Source organism: Vanessa tameamea, chromosome 2, assembly GCF_037043105.1.
Source record: "Vanessa tameamea isolate UH-Manoa-2023 chromosome 2, ilVanTame1 primary haplotype, whole genome shotgun sequence".
Taxonomy (NCBI): Eukaryota; Metazoa; Arthropoda; class Insecta; order Lepidoptera; family Nymphalidae; genus Vanessa; species Vanessa tameamea.
Window position 1 is genome coordinate 46,986 of NC_087310.1, and position 25,189 is coordinate 72,174.

At 38.4% G+C, this 25,189-nt stretch overlaps 6 protein-coding genes across 6 annotated transcripts in view; 3 read left to right on the forward strand and 3 right to left on the reverse strand.

Moving 5' to 3' along the window:
* The first annotated feature begins 556 nt into the window (after positions 1-556).
* Positions 557-5,776, forward strand: LOC113403685 (DNA repair protein complementing XP-A cells homolog). Its single transcript, XM_026644265.2, has 4 exons — positions 557-833; positions 3,595-3,763; positions 3,962-4,186; positions 4,734-5,776. Exons 1-4 carry the CDS (start codon positions 557-559, stop codon positions 5,164-5,166), a joined length of 1,104 nt encoding a protein of 367 aa, XP_026500050.2. The 3' UTR covers positions 5,167-5,776.
* Positions 5,190-25,189, reverse strand: part of LOC113403688 (zinc finger protein 706-like) — a 68,154-nt gene continuing 48,154 nt past the window's right edge. Inside the window, exons 2-3 of the mRNA XM_064215479.1 lie at positions 6,113-6,257; positions 5,190-5,752 (exon numbers count right to left, since the gene is read on the reverse strand). Coding sequence (XP_064071549.1) covers positions 5,663-5,752; positions 6,113-6,257 — 235 coding nt within the window. The 3' untranslated portion in view covers positions 5,190-5,662. The remainder of the gene's footprint in view (positions 5,753-6,112; positions 6,258-25,189) is intronic.
* Positions 10,077-12,630, forward strand: LOC113403682 (probable malonyl-CoA-acyl carrier protein transacylase, mitochondrial). The gene is made up of 3 exons (XM_026644262.2): positions 10,077-10,578; positions 11,344-11,770; positions 12,161-12,630. The coding sequence occupies exons 1-3, from the start codon at positions 10,223-10,225 to the stop codon at positions 12,554-12,556; spliced, it is 1,179 nt and encodes a 392-aa protein (XP_026500047.2). The 5' UTR covers positions 10,077-10,222; the 3' UTR covers positions 12,557-12,630.
* Positions 13,169-16,740, reverse strand: LOC113403680 (very long-chain specific acyl-CoA dehydrogenase, mitochondrial). Its single transcript, XM_026644260.2, has 8 exons — positions 16,411-16,740; positions 15,476-15,665; positions 14,966-15,303; positions 14,748-14,889; positions 14,259-14,666; positions 14,008-14,191; positions 13,482-13,852; positions 13,169-13,403 (listed from the first exon to the last, which is right to left on the reverse strand). The coding sequence occupies exons 1-8, from the start codon at positions 16,482-16,484 to the stop codon at positions 13,239-13,241; spliced, it is 1,872 nt and encodes a 623-aa protein (XP_026500045.1). The 5' UTR covers positions 16,485-16,740; the 3' UTR covers positions 13,169-13,238.
* On the forward strand, positions 18,407-21,837 carry LOC113403681 (phospholipase ABHD3). The gene is made up of 5 exons (XM_064220660.1): positions 18,407-18,718; positions 18,800-18,969; positions 19,786-20,008; positions 20,086-20,290; positions 20,379-21,837. Exons 1-5 carry the CDS (start codon positions 18,614-18,616, stop codon positions 20,867-20,869), a joined length of 1,194 nt encoding a protein of 397 aa, XP_064076730.1. The 5' UTR covers positions 18,407-18,613; the 3' UTR covers positions 20,870-21,837.
* On the reverse strand, positions 21,598-24,577 carry LOC113403684 (uncharacterized). Its single transcript, XM_026644264.2, has 3 exons — positions 24,203-24,577; positions 23,926-24,107; positions 21,598-22,427 (listed from the first exon to the last, which is right to left on the reverse strand). The coding sequence occupies exons 1-3, from the start codon at positions 24,294-24,296 to the stop codon at positions 21,879-21,881; spliced, it is 825 nt and encodes a 274-aa protein (XP_026500049.2). The 5' UTR covers positions 24,297-24,577; the 3' UTR covers positions 21,598-21,878.

Genomic DNA, 25,189 nt, shown 5'->3' on the forward strand with positions numbered 1-25,189 from the left:
CATCAAATATGTTATCACATTTGAAAAGAAAACATTCGGAGATTGTGAGTACACAAACAAATTCTTCTATATCATCTGGTGATAACAATGATAGCGTATCCACTATAGAGCAGTCTCTTAGTCCAAATTTTAAGGAAATAGACGAAGCACTAACTTTGATGTTAGCTACCGATTTTCAACCGTTTTCGATGGTGGATGATAAGGGGTTTAGAAACTTTGTTCGGCATATTAATCCAAATTACAGAATTCCAGAAAAACGAACTACGTGAAAAATTCAAAGAATATTTTGTAAATAATCGCATTAATTACTAATTAATTTGTAAAGCATAATAAATATTGTATTTGACATAATAAATCATTTTTATATTTACCTTCAATATTCAGTTCGTTTTTTACTTCTTCCCATAATTGGTTAATTATTCTTCTATTTAAAAATGGTTCACATCTTTGCTGTTCCATATGGGTGTCCTCTCAAAGATTGCCGAAATAATTAGCTCTTGCACGTCCGAAGACATTTTGATACGTCACAAAAAAAATGTACAACACTATACCTACAATGCAGACGCGCAACGCGGGCGGTCACCGCTTGACCGGAGTGCACCGCTCGTTGCCCGCCCCCGCGCCGCTCCTGCACCGCTGTATTCGAGGGCCGGTCCATTTGATTATACGCGTAAGATCCTGCCGCTCCCGCGCAGCCGCCGCCGCCGCCCCGCTGCCCGCGAGATTCGAGGCAGAGGCCGCAATGCCCAAATTGTTTAACGAATTGAAAGCAAAGTTAAAAAGAATCTTATCTGATATTGATAACTTGTCACTGACCACAGATGTATGGACAAGTAATTCTATGGAGTCATACATCACAATTACTGTACACTTTTTTTATAGAGATGATCTTAAAAGTTGTGTACTAACTACTACACTTTTAACAGAGTCACACACAGCAGATCATTTAAAAGATGTTGTCCATCAAATATTTACTGAATGGGAAATCCGGGATAAAGTTATTTGCATCACGACAGATAATGGGGCCAATATAGTAAAAATGGTGAGACTGTTAGGACTACGTAGCATGCCTTGTTTTGCACATACTCTAAATTTGGTTGTAGAATATTCCTTAAAAGTTCCTGGATTAATTGATTTGATAGAAAAGTGCAAAAAAATAGTTAAATATTTCAAAAAATCTAATATTGCCACACTGACACTTTGCAAAGAACAAAAAGAAAGAAACCCAAATGTAGAACCATTACAATTGATAGAGGAAGTTCGCACCCGCTGGAATAGCGTTTATTATATGATAAAAAGAATTTTAAAATTAATTGACAGTATAACCGCGGCACAAAGAAAACTGCCCCAAGCGCCTGATATAATTAGCCCAGAAGAAGAGAATATTTTAAAAGATGTAGTGATTTTACTAGACATATTTGAGCAAGCCACTGAAATGATAAGCGGAGATCAATATCCGACATCCTAGTTTAATAATACCGATTATTTATGGGTTGTTTGATAACATTCAAAGTTTGGGCCCCTGCAAACACTAAAAGAAAATATGAACAATCATTTATTGGATTACGAATCTCGAACAGTTTGTCGCATATCCACCATACTGCATCCCGTTTTCAGGAATAGCTTCAGACATTTGAATAATAAATTGGCTGCTAAAGAAGCCGTAAAGGCAGAAATAAATAATATTATCCGAGTCAGAAACCTACCCCAAGTCACAGACATAGACACGTTAAGTATTGCAAGTACTAGCGACACAGGTCGCCCAGATTTGCTAGGATTTTTAAAAAAAAAATCTCAATAATGGAGGTATCACGGCAGCCACAGCAATCAACTTAATAAAAATGTACACGGAAACACAATTTCCACATAACAGCCATAACTGGGATGATGTGGTTCAATTTTGGAAATTCAATAAACATTTGGAGCCTTTGGACGAAATAGCGTTCAAATATCTAGCTGTGCCAGCAACTTCTGTTCGGTCTGAGAGAGTATTTTCTACGACAGGACACATATTAAATGATCGAAGAAATATGTTGCGCCATGATGCAATTGATATGTTATGTTTTTTGAATCAAAATCAGAATTTATTATCTTTATAATACATATGTATAGAAATAAGATCCAGAGTCCTATCAATCTCCCATTGTGTTTTTTTTTTCAATTAATAAAAAACATATTTTGAAATTAATGGTTTTCTTCACCGAATATCACCGGTGAATCTCCGGAGTTCGGCAAATCACCGGTGAATATCACCGGTCCGCCAGATTTCGCTCCGGTGCAAACCACTAGTCTGGATTCCTAGTCATTCCGGTATTACTAGTAATGAAATGGCAAACTCATACGCTAAGATTGCTATCCAATCTGGTTCATCTGAGCATCTTGTTTATACATCTCAGGTTTTTCTCACTCTTGCGAAAGTTTATTTATATATGTATGTAAGATAAATACAAAGTTAGAACTATTTTTGGTTTGTTAGTAAATTGTTTAAAGTAATTTATATTTTTGTCTTTTTTTTTTTTTAATCTAGATGTTGTAGCTACGATTTTTGAAGCAGGCAACATTAAAAAAAAAAAGAAAACATTGGCGGGAAATTGAAGCTCTCTTCTGGATACGCTAGAACCGGGAATATTATTATAACATTATCTTACATTATTGTATTGTTTGACTTTAATTGCTTAACTTAACCAATAAAGAAAAATGTTATTAATTAATTTCGAGAGTGATACATACAACTTATATAAATACATCGTACAAATAACTAGCAGCAGTTAATTAACAAATAACTTTCTTTTACATATTTCACTTCTGTACGCTAAATAATTTTGTATTTTGTGGCTTTTATACGCTATATATATAGTATATGTATTAGAGTAATAGTCATAGTCCCAAGTTTGACATCTGTCACCAAAATCCGAAAAGCGCATATTTTTGTTCCGAGTTTGACATTCTCATAAAGTGTATCGGACATCGGTATTCATTGCGGTTATGCCATACAATTCACATTAGTATTTCTGTAATATATTAAGTATCTAGTCTAATTCTGCAATTGTATCTAATTCATACATTTATGTGACATTCTAACCTACGTAAATATTTGTATTATTGTGACTTATTTGCATTTCAAATTTTTCCGTTATAGTAAGTCCAAAAATAGAGAAATAATATAAGTCCACATATATGAAAAAACAAGAAAAACTATTATTATTTAATTAAAGTTTATTCAACATCGAAGAATTACAGGTTAGTATATAAATATTTGAATTAAATAGGTACGTTTAAACTTTTATATACCTAATATTCCAATATAATACTTAAAAGATATTATAGCAAATGACTATAATGACCTTAATAGATTTAAGTAAAATTAAACAATAAGTTGAAATTAACTTAAAAAAAAATATATTAAAATATATGTATACTGTATTAGTTTCTTCTTTTAATCTATCTATGTTTTTACTACATTTTCATGTAATTATTTTATATGCATATTACCTAGTATATTAGATCATAATTATGTTTGAATTTTAGAAAAAAAATTGTTTAGTATTATTCCATATTGCATGAAATTTCAATTTTTATATTATTTAATTTCAGATCACGTTATGGACACAGACAATGAGCATAAAATAGATCACACAGAAGAAATTTATTTCAAAGATGATAAGGATTCAAACACACTAACTGCTGCACAACGAGCACGGGCAGAACGAAATAGACAAAAAGCACGTGCATTAAGAGAGGCCCGATTAGTCCAACGTCCAAAGTTAGCATTTATCGTAAATTCCCATCTCCCAAGTCCAAGTCAAAGTAAATTTAAGAGGCAGGCAAAAATAACCCGAGGTTGAATAAAATATTGGAAAACTTAAATGCAATTTTCATAAGCAGCCCTCTCACCTCAAAAACATATATGTATTCGTATCTAGTATGTCAACTACTATGTCATCATCATTGTGTCTTGTAGTATGTATGAGGGATGTCAAAGAGTGGAAAAGAATGTAAGTCGAGCCCTGGACTCTGGCGGCGGATTCCTGCTCGAGGAAGAGCCTGCGCCCGACGCAACGCCATGTGTGCGTCCCGCGCCCGTCGTGCACCGCTTGGAGCAACCGCATTGTCTCGTCTGTGAACTACCCTTTCCACAATCATACCTATTCGACACTTTTGATTATAGTGTCTGTGATGCCTGCAGGTTACTACTTCTCTCATTAAGCTATCAACTGGTACAGTTACGCTCAAAGCAGCGAGAAAATAATTAATCACTTTAAAACTAGTCTGAAGTATTTAGTCCAGTATAGTATAATTTTTAATACTTTATTCCAGTACCATCAAAAATGCAATTTTTTAGACATAAAGTGTGACATGCTATTTAGATATCAAACTAATTTTAGGATTACTAAAAATAAAGTAGTTGGTAAACAGTATTTTACTTTAATTGCTGTGTTAAGTCAAGTAAAAAAGTTATATAAAATAATTCAGTCTTACTCCTTTACCACACTTAATAATTTCACTTGGCAACTATGATTAAATTTTTGCCTCTTTGAGACTTATAATACTCAAACATTAAAGTATAGTTCACTGCAGAACTCTCTTAAGAATCAATGTAAATAATTATAAAAATGAATATGGGACATCTGGAGTAAACTCTATCATAAGTTTTTAAAAAGCACATAAATGTTGTCATCAATATTAAAGGCATCCTCCAAGATATCCTGTATAACATTTTTAAAACGTTGCAGGGACGACGAGGACGCCCACAGTCTCATCACTCGCACAGAGGCGAAGAGCGAGTATCTCCTGAAGGACTGCGACCTCGACTCTCGACCTCCTGCCCTGCGCTGCGTGCGGCGCCGCAACCCGCACCGCTCGCGCTTCGCTGAGATGCGCCTGTACCTGCGCGCGCAAGTGGAGGCGCGCGCCCTGCTAGTGTGGGGCTCGCCCGAAGAGCTGCAGCGCGAGCTCGAAGAGAGACGCGCGCGCCGCGACAAGGCCGCCGACACGGCCGCGCGCAAGCGCCTGCGCGCCCTTCGCATGGACGTGCGCTCCAGCCTGTACGACCGCACGCGTGCGCACCATGAGCATGCCTTCGGGCCCGAGACCTACGACGCTGCTGCGGACATATATAGCCGTTCCTGCGACTGCGGCCACGTCGAGACTTACGAGAAGATGTGACTCCGTAATGATCAAAGCCGGTTAATTAAATAACGTGTATATTTTGAATATAATACCGTACACATATGCAGATGAAGAGCGCTGGACGATGCGGTCGAGATGCCGTTGCGGCTCGATCGTATCGTCTGCGGACGCCTCGACCTTAACACGGTGTTAATACATACAATAAACTCGACGGTAAAACCAAATGCAAATTGTAAAATAGTACAGTAGTTTTGGTATTCTTAAACATAAAAAAAGCTGATACTAAATCAAAATAAAAAAAATTGTGGATCACCACCATGACACCAACAATATTATTCCAAAGAATAATGTGTATGGAATGATTTCTCAATTTAATACATTTAAATGAAAGATTGTTTGCATTTATCGTTTACAGTTGTAGATATGCCAGTTATGAACCAATAGATAAATATATCGAGTTATAACAGTTACACTTTCTTATTCTTCTTTCACTAACTGTCGGTGTCATGATGAAAACTAATTTATTTCACATTTAAATCGCCTTCAGGTCTTCTGGTAGCTCGTTTTTAGGATGCTTGTTTTCAAAATGTTGTTTGTATGTTTTGGGATCTGGCATTTGAGCCTGAAATAAATAATGGTACATTAATGGTGTTCAACATTTTAACCTTCTGCTGCTTCTTATTATATAAGTACTTTGAATTTACTTTAATCAGATTTACATGAAAAGAAAATATTTTTCAAGAGCTTTTTACACAACTGCCATGAAAATGAGTGTTATTATGAGTTTCATTACTTCACCATAACTTTTAAATATCTGAACAAATTGTCATGTATGTGGTTTTGTTACAATCCTTTCATAATCTTAGTCTTTTGATTTATAAAGTAACTGGTATTATCTAATGTAAATTTTGATCTACCAGTAAATGTAAGCTTTTTTTATATTCTTTTCAAGTCATTAATTAAATACCAATATTTACTTTACCTTACAAATGGCACAGACATGAACAAGAGCTTTTTGAGCAGCCTTCTTCTGATCTGTTGCACTGTGACCTTGTTGTTTTTTTAATTTGGATAATTTCTCAGCAGCCTTAGCTTGCGACTGAAGTTTCTGTTGTCCTCGAGCCATCCTATAAGTAAGTAAAATCTTAGATTAAAATAAATTATTTAATGTTTATTGTGGGATAATAATTTTGGAAGTCTGAATCAAAACTTCAACAAATTTATGGTTTTTCTAAACCAGAAACGGAACTTTTAAATCCTTCTATTTACCATTTAATTCATATACAAAATGTGAGAGACTTGCTTACTGTCTGACGAAATTCAACCAAAAATTTTAAAAAACCCGAGACATAAAAGATCCCTCAAAACAAACCCAGTTTTTTAAAAATATATTATTTTTATCTCAACTGCATTACTCCATAGGAGTGGAAAAACTCAAATAGAACCATATTCACAGGAGGGCCAAATTATTTATGTTAACCACGAATAAGCTTTTAGTTTAGTAAACAATTCAATTATAAAAGAGCCCTGTCGTAGTTTAGTATCCATAGTAATTCAGCTGAGGCCATAACATTATAACTTAGATAATAGGAATAGAAAATTAAATACATTACTGTTAAACAGTAAGTTAATAACACTAAACAAAAGTATCTACTATTTCTGAGAGAGCATTGTTCACATTAATATTACATTACTTGGCAGCATAAAAGCTGCTACAACAATATAATGATCATATTGATATTAATAAAAAAAATACCAGTCTGGAGAATGTGTGTTGTAGTGTTTTTTTTAATTAAAATTCAGCATAATTTTTTTTAAATAGGTATGGCAATCTGTCTTATATATTATATACTATTAAAAATAGTGGAGAACTCTGAACCATTTGGTTTAGAATGTTATTACAAAAAAATATTGAAATGCTTTTAATTATTACTGTTCCCACACTTCAATCATAGTTTATACCTTAATTCCTTTTATCTGCATAAAGCCAGTTGAGTTATTTGTAGCATAATACCTAAGTTAATTTATCATATTTATATTAATAAAAATCGGTTATGACTAAGAAAGATATACAAGTTCAATATCTACTAGATAACACAATTGATAAATTTAAAATATTAATTTTATTGTTGCATTATTATTAATCATATACTTTTAAAAGTAAATAATACTAAACAGTTTTAACGTGGCTTCGGTGAGAAAAATGTAAATAATACGATACTTAAGATAGAATCGAATAAGGTAAAAACTGAAATAACAAATCGATAATTATAAAATCTATTTGAATTAATCAAAAAAATATTTGATAAATAGATTAAAAGATAAGATTTTACATACCTTCTTGATGATTACTAGTAATCGATCTTATGGAGAATTCAAGAATGATGGAATTCTCGAAAGTCGAAAGGTACGACCAAAATAAATATTATAATTTTGACAATCCACGCGACAGTTGTTAATATTTTTTATTATACCCGTAGTTACGAACTTATATTCACAAGACGTCGCTATAAAAAACTATTTATAATTTTGCCAGATGTTTAAAAATTAATACCTGTGATAGACTAGCCGTAAGACGACAACTTAAAAAGGTTATAGAATAGTTAATACACCAGTGTTGCCAGACGTCTTGAATAGTGATTGTATAGTATAGTCTTAGTAGCGGTCGTACAATGGGTAAATAAGAAATGGTTTCTATTTATTTTTATCAGAACCACCAACGGCCTCGGTGCTAATATAGTGTTAATTATAAGCAAAATATAATTGAAAGTCTAAAGTTACATTTTGCATATAAGACAAACAAAACTTTATGATTATAAAATATAACTTAATAAAAAATAAATAAAAGTATTTTAAAATTCAAATTATATACAAGGAAATACTTCACATAAAGCAAATATTGTTCGATTATAATTAAAGAAGCATAACTAAAATTACCTTATATTTAAAGCTTGACAATTGTCGCAATCTAATCAGAATATTCTTTATTAAAATAGGGTCACATTGGAACATGTCATCATGATAATGTAATGACTTATATTTAAGTTATATTTAACTTTAGATACCATCGTTCTGGAAAGTAGATTCTACCATAAAGAACCAATAAGACTCAAAGTCAAAAATCTTTATTCAATAAGGAATTACATCGCTTATTGAAAGTCAAAAATCTACCACCGGTTCGGAAATTAACACCTCGGTCCTGCGAAGAACCGGCGAAAGAAAGTAGAAACTCAGCAGTTACTCTTTTAGAGTTTATATTATACGTCTATGTTCAATTGAGTGCAATTACTTAAATTTATACTTACCGCTTGGAAATTAGCATAATGCTAAGTACACGGCTTTTTTATTGATATAATATTGTATCGAATAATATGCCTTATTTATCTACGTTTTCTAAAATCAGATTTAAATTTATTAATAGGTAATGTTAAAAAACCGTATGCCCCAGGATGTATTGACATTGTGAAGTCAGAAACAAGGTATTATAAGTTTACCTTTCCTATCGTATCTATATAACGATTTTTTTCTGTGTCTTAAAAGACCTATTTTATTGTGAATATGAATAATATTGTTGTAAGCATAGTTCGAATGGAGAGTGAACATCCGAATGGAGTTTCGAGCTGAAAATGATGAATAGATCGGATTCAATTCGATCAGATGTGATTCCCGAATATATTACTCTTATTTAAAGTTACCTTTAAATTTTGCTTTCTTGCTTTCAGACAAACAATAAAAAGACAAACAGTGCATTGGTATTGTACATAGACAACACTTTGGCATTTATAACTAAATAGTATATATTATGTAAACCTAATGGAGCTGAAATGTATCCTAGTAGAAAACCCATTCTTAGTAAAGATTCAGACGACATTAGTCACTTAATGGATACCTTGTTTTAGCTTGTTCAATTGAAGACGATTCACGCTCTACACAATCAAATGCTTCAATTAAATCACAGATACAATATAATTCTGCCTGAAGAATGAAATGATTTTAATGAATTATTTTTAAATATTTTTAATTACCTAATTTGTTAAACACGTCGATTTTTAAGTGTAAAATTTCTGTAGTCTCGGTATCAGAGATTGATCATCGATATTAGATTTATATACTCAATGGGTATTTTATAGGTATATAGGATACCTAGACATACGAGACGAAACTTTAAAAATCGGTAGTTTGGATACCATACATATATTTTAACTTAATCCTTATTATCAGAATAACGTACGAATGTTGATCGTACATGCACAAAACATGTAAATAATCGTATACATATACATATATGACTTAAATCGTGTATATCTGGCAACACTACTATTTGGTAGCAATAAATAATTTGATTTTACAATGGTTCGCTCCACGAACAAAGCTGGTGTCTAGTTCATCACAAATTGTGTAATTTTTAGAATTGTTTTTTAATTAACTTGTTTGTTAAAGTTTATTAATTAGATAGTTTGTTAATTACCGGCGCAATCCGAGCAGCATTATATCCACTCATTCCACCTTTGCTGTGGACATCGACGATACAAGGGACCGAACTCCAAGTTAAATTAAGTTTACTTTCACCTTAAGAGACCAGTTTTGCTCTCGTTCTTATATTTTTACTAAATTAAGAAAATGTTATAATAGAAAGAATATATAAAAAAAATATGTAAGTTTTATTTAGTTTTTCAACAACTCATTAATTGTTCTTTATTTATTTCATCGATTAAAAAAACACCCATTCCTCCTGAATAACACTTAAATTAATCAAATGAACTCCCCGCCATCTTAAGGGACCTAATTAATAATATGAATAATTTCATATAATGAAATTAAAAGGTATATATTGTTCGATTGAATGAATAACCTGTTAGACACTCATGTCAAATGTGATGTGTTACTTAAATGGCGAAATGTCACCTGTCATTGGTAGATTGACGAATGACAAATAAATCCATTCATTAATGCATACCCAGCCTTCAACTCTTCATGGTGTATTGTTTAATATAAAGAATTCAAGCATGTTATGACTCTTGTATTGAATTGACTATTTTATTGTGAACTTGAACTATTATTTATATAATTAGTTTGGTATACCTATGCCTCGATGAAATCCTTACTTAGCCGCGCCATTTACCACACAGGGCAGCGATCCTTAAAACGCTTAGTAAATTCAAAAGCGGGTAATATAAATGAAAATAAAACCCCGTTGCGCCGACTTTTACAAGATGCTAGTGCATTCGCTGAAGTCGGTGCGGTTACGCCCGCAGAAGGAGAGTTAGAATGGGCCACCCAGCCGTACACAATAAATTCCAAGAAAGAGACAACTTCATACATTGATCCAAAAGATACGACCGTACTATTGTTTCCAGGACAAGGTTCACAGCATGTAGGAATGGGCCGACGATTACTGGAAGTTCCAGCTGCTAAGGACCTATATGAACTTGCTGCTAGCATTGTTGGGTATGTTATTAATAATAACTTGATGACTATTGTGTATTAAAGTTTTTAATAATAAGAATAAGTAGTTCCTTATTCACCAAGATTAAAACTTTTTTGATACTTAACATTATTTATGTTATTTTTTGCAAACAAATAGTAACAAGATCATATTAACTAATAATTATTACATAAGCAGCCTGTACATTTCCCACTGCTGGGCTAAGGCATCCTCTCCCTCTGAGGAGAAGGTTTGGAGCATATTCCTAATGATTATTAATAATTCTAATTTGGTTTTGAATTTGAACTTGATTAGGTTTATAAATCCTATTTTTTTATTATATATATATTATCTCTCATTTGTTCTGTTCCAAATGTGCCCTAAATAAAGAAATGACTTTCTCCTGAAAAGAAGATTAGGTCTTAGCCCAACAATTGAACATTTATGGTTAATTTCTTTACTTTAAAGAAATATTTAAAACAACCTTATATAATTGTTACTCGACACAACTTGGTACAAGTAAAATAATAATCATATATAGAACTGTTGGTCATGCATCTAAACTCTTTCCGTCTGCATTGGATTTATCCTCCCCCAGATTATAAAATAGAGAGGATAGAGTACCCTACAGGGCTAGTCCCAGCATGAATACATGCCATGGTCAAAATTGTAGTAGGTGGTGAGGAACTCATCGTCATTAGTAACTAGAGCCCCAGTTTCACACTCTCACTGATCCTCTTTGCCACCACAATATCCATGAGTTCTAGTAACTCTGCTTATCGTCGCAGCTGGGACGTAGGGCGCGTGTGCCGCGAGGGCCCCGAAGACGAGCTCCAGCGTCGCTGCCAGACAGCCGTCATGGTGACGTCGCTGGGCGCACTAGAGCTGGCGCGAGAGACGCGACCCGGCGCAGTGGAGCGTGTGCGCGCCGTGGCCGGCTTCTCGCTGGGCGAGATCTCGGCGCTCGTGTTCGCGGGCTCGTTGCCCTTCGAGCAGGCGCTGCGCCTGGTGGAGCTGCGCGCGGCGGCCATGGAGGCGGCGGCGCGCGAGCGCAGCGGCGGCATGCTGACGGTGTGGCTGACGCCGGACGCCACGCTGGCGCGCCTACTGGCCGCCGCCCGCCAGCACGCCGTCTCGTCCGACCTGCCCGACCCAGTCTGCCAGATCGCCAACTACCTATTCCCGGGGTGTAAAGTTCTCGCCGGAGACGAGGCGGTAAGTTTTTCCGATAAAATGGATTAGCTTGTATTCGATCTCTCGTTTCATCGAATAGTTTGTGATGGGTACTTTCTTAACCTAAATTAATCTTATAAAATAATGGAAGTGACTAGACTTGACTTTGACGAGATTACATGTTACAGAAATCAGTAATCAAGATCACAAATATGTACCGTTGATTTATTTTCATTATACATATTATATATATTTAGATTTCCGCCTCAGTTAAATATCCGATTGTATTGTTACCATTGTGTCTTATGCAATTTCATAGAAAAGTCATAACAGGAATATTAATAACCATTAACCTTAAGTGAATTCGATTCGATAAAATTGAAAAGTAATAAGTCTCATTCGACCCATAAAATACAAGACAAACATGCGCAGGCGCTGCGGTTCGTGGAGAAGGAGGGGCGCGCGTTCGGCGTGCGGCGCAGCGCGCGCGTGCGCGTGGCGGGCGCCTTCCACACCGCGCTCATGGCGCGCGCCGAGCTGGCCGTGCGCGACGCGCTGCGCCTGTGCGACGTGAGCGCGCCGCGCGTGCGCGTGGTGTCGTGCGTGGACGCGCGCGCGTGCGGCGACGCGGCGGCCGTGCGGCGGCGCGTGGCGCGGCTGACGGCGGCGCCGGTGCGCTGGGAGCAGACGCTGCACGCGCTGTACGCGCGGCCGCGCGACGCCGCGCAGCCGCTCACGCTGGCGCTCGGCCCGGGCGGCGCGCTGCGCTCCACGCTCAAGCTGGTCAACGCGCGCGCCTGGGACTGCTCGCTGCAGGTCGACGTCTGACGTCTCTTGAAATGATTCTCGTGTAAATATTAGCTTAGGTTTTGTAGAGCTGTATTAAACTGTGTTTTCGAGTACTATCCGTTTTATTATATGATCGCTTCCCGATTCTTCGGCTCCGGTAGACGACACGTGGTAATTTTTATATTTACAGTATTAACAGTATATATACTAACCAATTATGAAAACAGAATAATAATTAATTTACCGTACTAAATTAAAACGAACGATCGAGGATTTTTTTTTGTTTAAATTTATGTTAGAATTCTGTTACGCTTAACCACAATACTTGATGGTGAGTACCGATATAGTCTTTAGATATAACGCGATTGCCTAGAAGATTGCTATTCACTCAAGCCTCCAAGATGTCCCAGATCTCCCAGAGATCACTTCTGTGGGACGATTTTGTCGGAAACGCTCTGGCGTTGGTTTCTAATTATAACAAGATCCTATGGTTTAAAATCACACTGGAAGTTACAATTATTAATTAAGTAGGCGATATCGGACAGGAGACCTGTTTCTCACTCTCGATAACTAACGACAGCACCAGACACTAAAAAACGGGCGGGTGAATGAAGATAATGGATTAACAGTCTAATAAAATAAAACGACGGATCAGTATCTAAAAATATATATATTTATATCGAAAATAATTTAATCTATCTGTCCGGGCGTCTCGCTGCGGTCAGACGTTGTGCGGGGTGCGCGAGGGCTGTCCGCCGGCCTCCGCAACGGCCTGACCCAGCGACGACAGGCGCTGTCCGTGGCGCAGCGCCCGCGGGGCCAGCGCGCCCGCCAGCGAGCCCATCCGCTCCGTCGCCTCCTCCGCCCACGACTCCGCCAGCCCCATCTGCACAGCGACAACAACAACAGTCAGTCTCGCGTCGCGTCACCCGCCGCAGTCGCGCTCTCGGCGCGCCTCACTCACCTCGTGCTGCGCCGACGGCAGCTGCAGGCGCTGCGCGCGCGAGGCCCGCGACAGCACGGCGGCGGTGGTGTACGCGTCGATGGCGCCGGCGGCCAGGCGGTTGAGCACGAGCTGCTCGTCGAGCACGCCGCGCCCGTACTTGCGCAGCGTGGCCTCGACGCAGGCGCCGTACTCCAGCACGCAGCGCGCCAGCTCGCGGGCCGCGCCGCGCAGCTCGGGCGCCACGAGCGGGTCCAGGTCGGCGCCGCGCGCGAGCCCCACGGCGCGGGTGGCGCGCTTGCCCGCCTCGCTGAAGATGAGTCCGAGGTGCGCCGTCGGGTTTTTGAATGCGCGCATCAGCTCCTGCAGGTGCGAGCCGGCGAACTGGATGCCTGCGGATCGGATTGCACGGTTACTAGGTTCGTTCGAAGCTCGGCGAGATGCATACGATCGACTATCGACGAAAGCGTAAACGTTTTAAAACAAGAGTAACGAATATTAAACTTGACAACAATTTTATGAATTGCGTTAGAAAAATTCGTGAGACCTGTGAGCGCCACGAAGAGACGCAGAATGTCATTGGTGCCCTCGAAGATGCGGAAGATGCGAAGGTCGCGCAGCACACGCTCGAGTCCCGTCGCTTTCATGTAGCCCATACCGCCCAGGATCTGGATTGACTCGTCCACCACCGTCCACGCAGAGTCCGACGCGAACACCTTTGAGATCGCCGCCTGCGTAGAGATGAACGTGATGAGCCGAGCCACATGGCGGTCTCCCTACCCCCCACGCGCGACCTACCTCGAGGTGGTAGTCCTGGCAACCGGAGTCCATGTTGCCGCTCACCATGTAGGCCAGCGACTCGGTGACGTACTGCAGCATAGCCATGCGCGCCAGCTTCTCCTGCACGCCTCCGAACTCGCACAGCCGCTTGCCGAACTGCACGCGCGTGGCGGCGTGCTCGGCCGCCTGGCGCAGGGCGGAGCGCTGCGTGCCGGCCAGCGCCGCCGCCATGCCGAAGCGCCCGTTATTCAAGATGTTCATCGCCACCTTGAAGCCGTTCCCTACGCCGCCCAGCACGTTGGCCACGGGCACCTTCACGTCCTCGAAGTACACCTCGGTGGTGTTGGAACAGCGGATGCCCATCTTGTTCTCGGGCGGGCCCGATGATACGCCGCCGAACGAGCGCTCTACGATGAATGCAGTCACCTGAAACATGAGCAGCTCATATTTGGCAGTTCTCAACTCCTCCAAGTTAAATTCGGCCATGAGAATCTAAAAGATACTGACCTTATCGACAGTCTTTCCGTCCTTTTCGATAGGGGTTTGAGCGAAAACTGTCATGATTTCTGCAATACCACCATTGCTGATCCAGATCTTTGAGCCATTAAGGATGAAATGTTTGCCATCAGGGGCCAACACAGCTCGCGTTCTGTAAGAAATGGTCTCATTCATTTTAAAAGGTCAAGCTGCGTACAACATCACTAGAACTTGGACGCAATGATTACTTGATCGATCCGGCATCGGACCCCGAAGAGGGCTCGGTCAGGCAAAAGGCGGCGTACTCCCCGCCCGTGACGCGCGGCAGGTAGTGCGCCTTCTGCTGAGGGTCGCCGAACAGTAGCACACCTTTGAAGCCGATGGACTGGTGAGCGCCCAGGGTGATGCCCACACCAAGGTCGTGTGCGCCAACCACCTCCACGAGACGCGCATACTGGGTGTTGGATAGACCTAGGCCGCCCAGCTCTGTTGGGACCTGTAGTCCGAAGGCGCCCAGCTCCCACAAGCCGGCTAGCGTACCATCCTCGATCTGTGCGTCCGCGTCGTTCTTTGCGGGGTCGTTGACCTGATAAGAGCAATCTAGTAATCTTTGAACTTGATTTAAATACCCACATATAGGAAATAGTTGAAAGAGAGTGAATATTCATCATGTTATATGTAGTCATAATCATACCATTTCATCCACTTAATGGGGAATTGGAAGAAGTGATGAATAGTGTTAGAGTAGTTATAAATACCTCTTGAAAGAACTTTTCGACAGGAGGTACAAGCTCAGTGAGCATCTGACGCTGGTCATCAGAGAGTGGTTCGGGGAAAGGGAAGACCTGCGAGGGCTCAAACTGTCCACGAAACAGGTTGAGAGTGAAAGAAGTGCTTTGACGTGCACTGCGAGGTGCCTCAGCCGTTGCAGCCGTTGCCTTGCCACGGCTGTAAATAAGTTGAGTTTTCTTCACATTAAACTTATGTAATGATTAAATAAAAAAAGAAATTGGAATACCATTACAATAAACCATTATTGTTACTTATGTTAGTCTCTGAATTCAACCATGATATTAAGTGGTAAAGAAGTTTTAGCAGGTGTACAAACCTGTTAAAATTCAAAGAGGCAATAAGAGAAAGTAAAAATGATCTGCAAAAATTGAAATCTAAAATGCAGGATTACCATCTCTAACCCAGAGTATTGCTTTTTGTAAGAGATTTTAACACAATTGCACAATAAATTACAGTAAATGAAAAAACTAATTAAAACATTATATATTGATATTATTTAACATTGACAAAGTAAAATAAATGTGATGATTATCTTCAATTAGATGTATTTGTAATCCAAAACAGTGATAGGAATAATTATTTAGATTTTACAATAAAATAGAGTTTATGTATTTTTTACACTTAAGTCACACATTGATTTACCAAAAAAAAAAAAGTATCTTTTTGACAAAAAATAACAAACATTAAAATGGACACTAAAAGATATTCATACTTTAATGCCTATTTTAGACACAACTTAAAAGTCTAAAATATGTGACATAATGATTCTATTTTTAAAACATATAATAAGTTGATATTGAGATGCCCTAGATAGTTTATTTGGGCAAAAGTACAAAGTCCAAGGTGGTGACAGGAGAGTAGAACATATGAATTTGAAATGAATTGTGGACTTTGCACTCACCTATGAACCGCTATCAGCCTGTTGCTGCTGCCTATGCAACGACTGGCACATGCTACTAATTTTGTTCCCTTCATCTTCACAATTTACAATAAATAGGTCATCAATTGAAAATAATTTAAAAAATGTATTATTATCAAGATAACTGATTTAACATGGTAAATTTGATCAACGTCTCTATGCGTTTGTATTGCACTTTAAATTTAGATTACTTTATCTTAATGATACTGTTATTACTTAGAAAACCAGTCGTCAATTAAGATACAAAATAGCACCATAACGAAGACATAAAGTTTGCATCACTGTCATTCTGACATTAGCAAACTTAGTAGTCTTAGTACCGTAAACCGATTACCGACTCAAAGCTAAGTTCACTGCCCAAGTGACATTTCCTGAAAATCAGACACTGACTGTGACACCAGGTGTGGCTTGGGCTATTGGTCCTTCTAAAAAGTAGTCAGTACTGCGCAACCAAACATAGTAATTATAATATTATCTTTGTAATAATAGTTGAAAATGCTGAAGCATACAAAATGTGGAAAAATTACTTAAACGATATTTATTAGCAACCCTTATTATATGATTGAATTACAATAATAATATAAAGAATCTCATCTAATTAAAAAGACAATAACCTATGCCCACATAGGTATTCAAAATTGCATTTAATTGATATTACTATAATAAAATTCATGATATTGTATATCATGCAAAGTGAAAGACATCGAAATGTTTTTGGAAAAAAAAAAAAAACTGTATTTCGACTCGAAAAGTTTGGGAAAAGTCCGTATTATTTAGCAATGATCATTAATTTTAGTAATTATTTACGGGGTATTACGCAATATTTTAGGAAACTTTGACTTGTTCGTTATGGACGATACCCAATTATAGTAAATAGTTATAAAGTAATAAAAACGTTGTGATTTGAATGTAGATCTGTATAAAGTTGTGAAGGATTTTTTTTCAAAGATTGATTTATCACGCATTATGCATTGGCTTTAGCTAGTACTAGATAAAATAGTGATATATTCGCAAAAACGGTCCAGACTTTTTTTATAATTATTATTGTTTTTGATAATTATTGAAGGAATTTAGTAACATATTCAAATTACATACCTTTTATATAAGATGCCGATACAGACAAAAATCAACCAAAACGAATTTTGATGATTTAAAATTAGTTAGAATAAATAAACAATTGTTTGTGAAGTTGTTTCATTACAAAAAAATCTATGCAAATTAATTGAATGGTAAAGAAGCATAGTATACCAATTACCATCCTGATATTATATAAAAGACGTAACTTAGATATCGTACTGGATAGTAAATAGTCGGGGCTCGGTAAATAAAGGCCAAATTTGTCCATGGCATTGTAAAAATTTGTTCTTGGCTCTTGTTTATCGACATGGCAAATGCCAAATGGATTGAAGATTGTCTTGGATCTGTTTATTAATTTGGTCGCAGTAATCATTCTTAGGTACAAGAATGGCACAGCCACTGACTTTTTTAAATGCTCGACAGCATTGGAGCATAGTCAGATTCTCCAGTATTGATTCGCATGTTGACTTTGTAAATGTTTTAGGTTGCGTACTTGAATCAAAGGCTAGAGCAAGCAGATTTTGATCGAATTCAGTACCATCACCACGGGCAGAACTTGACGAAAATCACCTCCAAGTAAGATGAGTTTGCCACCAAACAACACGTGATCATTGTCAGCGATAAAATGGAGAAATCGATTAACTGAAAATGAAATACATAATAATGTAAAAACACGATATCCATTTACTACCATAAGCATAGATATTAAGTCCTCCCTTATAACATTTTGCGTATGGAAATATATTTACCATTTTTTCTTAATAAAATTAATTTTAAATTATAAAGGCCGTTTTTAATTTTAAAATTGAATTAAATTGTTTAAATTTATTTTATGCATGTATTTCAATTTGGAAGTCACAAAAATATTTTTAAATGCATACTTACAACTAATGTCAATGTCGAATTGAATTTGAAGTTGATTGTGATTTGTGAATTGTTATGACCGATTTTAATTTTAGGTTTAGTTTTAACATTTACCATCAGTGCAGTGTTCACTGTTCAAGTTCAGTCCATCGTCAAATATTAATTACCTTCGATATGTTAAATTGCTTTGGTTTCAATAGTTGTTTATGATCTTCCTAATTTTGTTTAAAATAAATATTTCAACATGTTAGGAGTATTTTTGTATATTTTCGAAGTGAAAAAAGAATTATTAGTATGTTTTTCGTTATCATTGTTGTACATAACCTATTATCTCGTGGAAGTCGTCAAGGTAAAATCAATCAACATTGTTATAAGACTGAGTGAGTAGTCAAGAGGCACCTATATTAACACACAATATTTTTTATTACAGAAGCCAACGTTGATTTGTCGCAAAGGAGAGTTTCGACAATTTTTGGAAGAAAATGTTCCAATATTGAGTGAGCCCTACTGGCCGACACCTTGGTGTGTCGAGTCTAGATTACAAACTGTTTTAGGCTCAGTTTTGCGATCACATTTGCTTTCACATATACACTATCGGCGGTATGTAGACAATGCCATTGTTGTTAAATCCAAATTTATAACATATTCATCTTCAGTATCTTAAGAATATCATAATAGGGCATAATATGACTTCTAAGTATTTTTGAGAACAAATAAGTCTACTTTGCCGTCAGTTGATAATATAATATGTGTGGTAATTGGGTCTATATGTTGTAGTCACATAAATATATTTTTAAATATTTTAGCTAAGCCAATCATCAACTCCAGTTTTTAAAATGAGATTGTATTGAGTGAGTAATACAATTGATTTCATATCAACTTGATAACCAGTATCAATATATAGTTCAATTTTGCGAGTGTGCATGAATGACCTAATTCACCACTACAGCAAGTAATAAATGAACACCTGTACCATGTATCCTATTTTAATATTTACTTAAAAATTGTGTTTTCTCTAAAATACTTTTTTATGTATATTTTGTATAAAAAGTTTGTAGTTTCACCTGTTTCAAAAGGGAAATGAAATGAAGTAGAAACTAATTTTATATCATTTAGATGGATAATCATTTAATGATATTTTAATGACCGTATGAGTCATAAATAAATGATATAGACCAATGGATAGTGGTATATCTATTTGAGATTAAGATACTGCAACACTGTTTGACTGATTATCATAAAACTAGGCACATCATATATAATTTATTATATCAATTTTTTCATAAGTAATGTTTTCATACTATACAACTGCAGTACAACAAATAAACTTGTAGTAACAAGCCTTACTTTTCAGTACTTTGATACTTTCTGTTCGATACTGATATATAAGTACGGTTATAATCATTCTGCAAATAGGGAAATACTGCGATTGTCTGACGGTGGGCAAGTAGCTCTCGACTGGGCGGAAATCGAAGAGGAAACTGAAGATGGCAGTCCCCGGCCGGTGATGCTCGTGCTGCCCGGGCTCACGGGTGGCTCGCAGGCCGACTACGTGCGTTGTCTAGTGGCTGCAGCCCGCCAGCTCGGAGCGCACTGCGTCGTGTTCAACAACCGCGGCCTCGGTGGCCTGCCCCTCACGGTGAGACTCCTCTGACCCTCGCGCGTCCGGAAACCACGTCCGACGCTTGGTGGTGAATCGTCACTTCCTGTCCGCAGACACCACGGCTGTACTGCGCCGTGTCGCACGCCGACCTGGCAGAGGTGGTGGAGGCCGTGAGCGCGCGCGGGTCGCCGCTGCTGGCGGTGGGAGTGTCGCTGGGCGGACTCATCCTCGGGCACTACCTCACCGAGCACGCGGAGCGCGCCGCCGTCGTTTTGCGCGCGGCTTTCGTCGTCTCCTCGCCGCTGGACGTCATCAAAGGTGGTCCATTGGCGCTCGCTTCGGTATGAAGAGTACTGCTCGTTATCGTGAATTCCTTTAATTTATCTCGTATTATATATTCCATCAGGAGCGGAGTGCATCGAGCGGCCGCCGCTAAACACGCTGCTGTCGTGGCACATGGCACGCAACCTGCGCAACACGGTGCGCGCACACGCGCCCCTGCGCCGCGGCCCGTGGGACTGGGCCGCGGTCGAGCGCTGTCGCTCGGTTCGACAGTTCGACCAGGCCTTCACCACCAAGCACTTCGGCTTCCCGTCCGTGGACGACTACTACCGCGCCGCCACTCTGCGCGACAAGCTGTCGCGCGTGCGCGTGCCCCTGCTGTGCCTGTGCGCCGCCGACGACCCCTTCCAGCCGCTGGACGTGCTGCCGCTGGCGGAGGCGGAGCGCAGCGCCTGCGTGGCGCTGGCGGTGACGGCTCGCGGGGGCCACATCGGGTTCCTGGAGGGCTGGTGGCCGGCGCCGCCCGCTCGCGCGCCGCACGCGCAGTACATCGCGCGCATGTGCCGGCAGTACTTCGCCGCCCTGCTGGCGCGGCCGGCGCCGGGGGATCGTTAATGAAGCGACGGCTCCACAGGTGTTGCTGTCTCTAGATCATTGTTAGGAATTTCTTTGACTGAAGTTTACCTGAGTGATAAGATTCCTTCGACGGCAATATCGTTAACTGTTTCGCAGCAATAGATTCATTACTTCTGTTAGATTTATACGACCAAGTTTCTGTCGACGACGATACGCTGTAAAGCACGAGCACTGAACGGCATTTAAAATTAAGTATTATATTGTTTTGTTGCACAGAGTTGTATAAAGTAAAATATATAAATAAATATACATATTATTATACGGTGGCAACTGGCGCAGAGAGCCAGTCTGTTGTGATATTGTGAATAAGTAACCAGTGAAAACCGCTGTAACAGCAATTGTAGGCGTCAAGAAGCAGTATGGTTAGGTTAAGACAAGACATTATTTTATTTGAGAGTCCTAAGTGTAAATGTAGGTTGAAAAATTATTTACAGCAAGAAATTTATTTACAGAGCTTCTCACCCGAGTGAAAGATTAAATATAAGTGTTGTGTAAATTGAGACTGAACGATCTTTCACGCCTACTCCTGTATGTGATACTAATAAAATGGGACAGAAATTATCGAAATGGCGTTGCAGGTTCCGATATTGTGATTATACATTTGTACGAGTCATTTTTACATTTCGCTCTATCGACATTCCCATTTTACGTGCATCGAATACTTTAAATAAAACACGAGAGAGAGGGGATGAATGAAAATATCAATATTATTTATGGCATGAATATTTATTGTATGTACAATGTTTTCGTCCAAAGAGATAATAATTAACAAATCTGTGATGTTAGAGCACAACGCACGGCCTGCGCTTAATATAGTCCGTCGGCGGAGCGCGTACTAGGATAGGTGTTACCGTCGTTACATTAAATATTTATACGTCGTTATCGCGCTCGACCGCACATATCTGAGTTTTTATCGTTTATATTGAATAAATATGCATCGAACCGAAGCATGAAGTTTCATTTCAAACACGGGGCGGGGCAGGGGCAGTCAAAGCGCGGGCAGATCGGCACCCAGCGCTCGGCAGAAAGCGGCCACCAGGCTCTCGGCCCGTCGCAGCCGCTCCGCCTGCGCCAGGCCGCGCTCCCCCGCCCCGGCCGCTCCCAGCGCGCCCAGCGCCTCGGCGAACGCCTCCGCGCGCTCCACGGCCGCCTCGTCGTCTTCCTCCTCCCCCTCCTCGAAAACGCCCTCGTACTCCTCGTCCGACGACGTCACGTCCGCCGAGGTGAGAGCGGGGACGGCGGCGCGGTGCGCGGGCCGGTCGAGGCGTTCGAGGCCGCGCCAGGCGTGCGCGTGTAGAGCCGCCCGCACCCTCTCCGCGCCATAGGTGTCCGGGAAGGGCGCTTCGGCGTCCGAGTCGTCCTCGGCGCTCTCGCGCAGAGGCACGAGCTCGTAGCGGCGGCGGCGCGCCCAGTCGAGCAGGGCGGGCGAGGCGCGCGCGCCGGCGGTCACGAGCAGACGCACGTGCGCGCGCGCGCCGCCCGCCGGCGCGGCGCGCGTCCTGCGTTCTTCTGCTACTTCAGGAGCATTTTCGTTGTCCTGTTTTTCACATATACAACTTAATTCTACAAAGATGAATGCATTTATTATCTATTCTGATCGTGCCATTTAGAGATACATTTATTTTTGCTATATTTTTGGATTCAGTCAAAACCTTCATTTATATACAGAGTGGCGCCGACGTTTTCACATTAAACGAAACGGCGATTAATATTCTATAATATGAGGCTGATATAATAAAAAAAAACAAACAGACGAATAATAAAAAATTTAAATTTTCGAACAAAATAATTCACACGGTAAGTAAAACACCAATGATGCAAAATTAGTTCAATAACTAAAAGGGGATTAAAAGTAGGCTAAATGCACAATATTAAGCTTAAAACTTCATGTTATTTCTAAAAAAACTCATTACATTACAAAGAAAAAATACTTATTCAATTATAAAGATTTTAATTTATTACCTAAAAAAAAAAATTTAATTACATTATTTATAAATATATTAATAATTTTTTTTCAAAATTACCTATCAACATTGAAAATCATCGCTCGTCGTCGCGTGCTACACTCACACATAAACATCGCTTTTCTACATAAAATGCCTGTCGGTACAGGTATAGCGCGGATAAGATGTTTTGATCTGAAGTACTTCTGTACTTATTTTAACTGATATTTGAATATCATTTATCTTTTAGAACTATATAAAAAATGATATTTTTTTGATCACAATACTTTTTAACAACTTCTAAAAAGAGGTTCTCAATTCAAATGTATTTTGTATTATTGTTTGTTCAGCACCACATACCACACATTTATTAGGTACTTTAACTTACTACCTTAAATAAATAAAAAATCTTAGTGTCTTTAATTTATTGTATTCATTTATGAACTCATAATGTAGATGCCATTTATAATTATAAATGTAAAGCTACCACCAGTTTTGAAAGAAGATTCTACTGAGAATAATTTGCAATCCTGCCTAGAAGTCAATTAATACTAAGTGCATGCTTTTTTATCTATAATATAATCTTGTATTGAGTAATTTAAAGCTTGAAAATTTTTTGACTTGAGCTTTAAATTAACAGTTAAAATTTGCAGTTACTGTGGGCAACAATTGAATTTAATATTTACAGTTTTTATTTTTTATATATGCGCTGTGTGTATATTCAATATATTATAATTATTTCAGTAATTTATTATAAAATCCATTCAAAATATATACAGAATAAGTAATAATATCACAATGCTTTATATTGATTGGCTTGGCTATAGTAGTTGTACTTATACACATATATGCAGTTACATGCACACAAGCTTAAAAATTGACAAATACTGAGAAGTGGCGATTGAAATAAGTGCTCTTGAGTCAGTTAATAATTGCTACATAAAGAAGTCAATAACAGACAAATTATCAAACTAGTTGTATAATTCATACACTCAAGTGATAGTTTGAAAAAATCAATTATAGACTATAAAAATGCTTAGGATGTAGAAGATTGATCAAAATTTATTACAAATAGACCGTTGTTAAACATACCTCATCATTTGTGATAAAGATTATGTGAGCCTCAATTTGTTCCGTTAGTGTGGGAGGTGGAGACTCATTGTCAGCTACGGAATACATTTCTACATCTACTCTGTAGTATTTATTAATGATTGGCCACACTCTTCTCTGTGGTACTTTCTCATCACCTTCTAATGTTTTGTCACCAATAATTTCTAAAAATGTAATTTTTGTATCAATATATACCTACTAAGTTAAATGTATCAAATGTAAATACATTAAAATTAATGAACAAAATAAACTGTTTTACCTGATAACAATACAGATGCACTGGTTAAATCAAATGCACTTATTAGAATTATAGGTAAAGAACGATTTGGCGTAATATCAGCACAATTCTCCATAGTAGTTCTTCAAAAGTATATTATACCGTATTACAATAGTTTTCTCGTAGGTATGAATGTCAAGCTTTCAAATGTATTAATATTGGCTAATTAGTTTAAGTACATTTTATATATATATCGAGTCGTTTTGATTTATCTTCTTTTATTTGAAAATTATTATATTCTTTAAACAGATAATAAAATAATAATCATTTTGTGATTTTAATCATAATTATTAACAAACAACAGTCTCTGCTTTGTAATTTGTATTATTTTCTCAATATATAATTAATAACAATGATAACATAAGGAATCACGACTGACGTCTGAAGTGAAATGTTAACTCTGACGTTGACTTATTATTCTGGTTATTTCATAGATAATGTATTTTTTCTTTTTATTATGGTGTGTATCTATGGTATATAGTTGACACGCTGGCCCCGTCTCATATCCGAGAAACAATGTTAAGAGCCGGTGCCTCTGCGGAAAAAGCTGAAGCAATAAAACGGTCCAAATATTCGTGCCTTATGTCAAATTCCTTTTTTGTCCCATTTGCTGCCGAAACAATTGGCCCTTGGAGTAGTTGTGCAAAAAGCTTCATTAAAAGTATAACAGCTCACCATATTGCCTCAACTGGTGACAGGAGGGCTGAATCAGTGGATACACAGAATTAGAAGAAGGCTCACCAATTTTTGTTAAAGATAAGATAAAAACACATTTAAAGAATATAAAACGACCTCCACAGGTGGTGCCTCGTTCAGCTGCTGTGGGTTTCTCTGAGCCAAGGCCTACATCTCGATAAAGATTAATTAAAATACTGGTATCCTTCCTGTAAAACTAGGAAACGCCTATATACAGTAAGACAAGTGGCTTATAGTTAAGATTATGGATTTAAATAACATAATAGATGATTT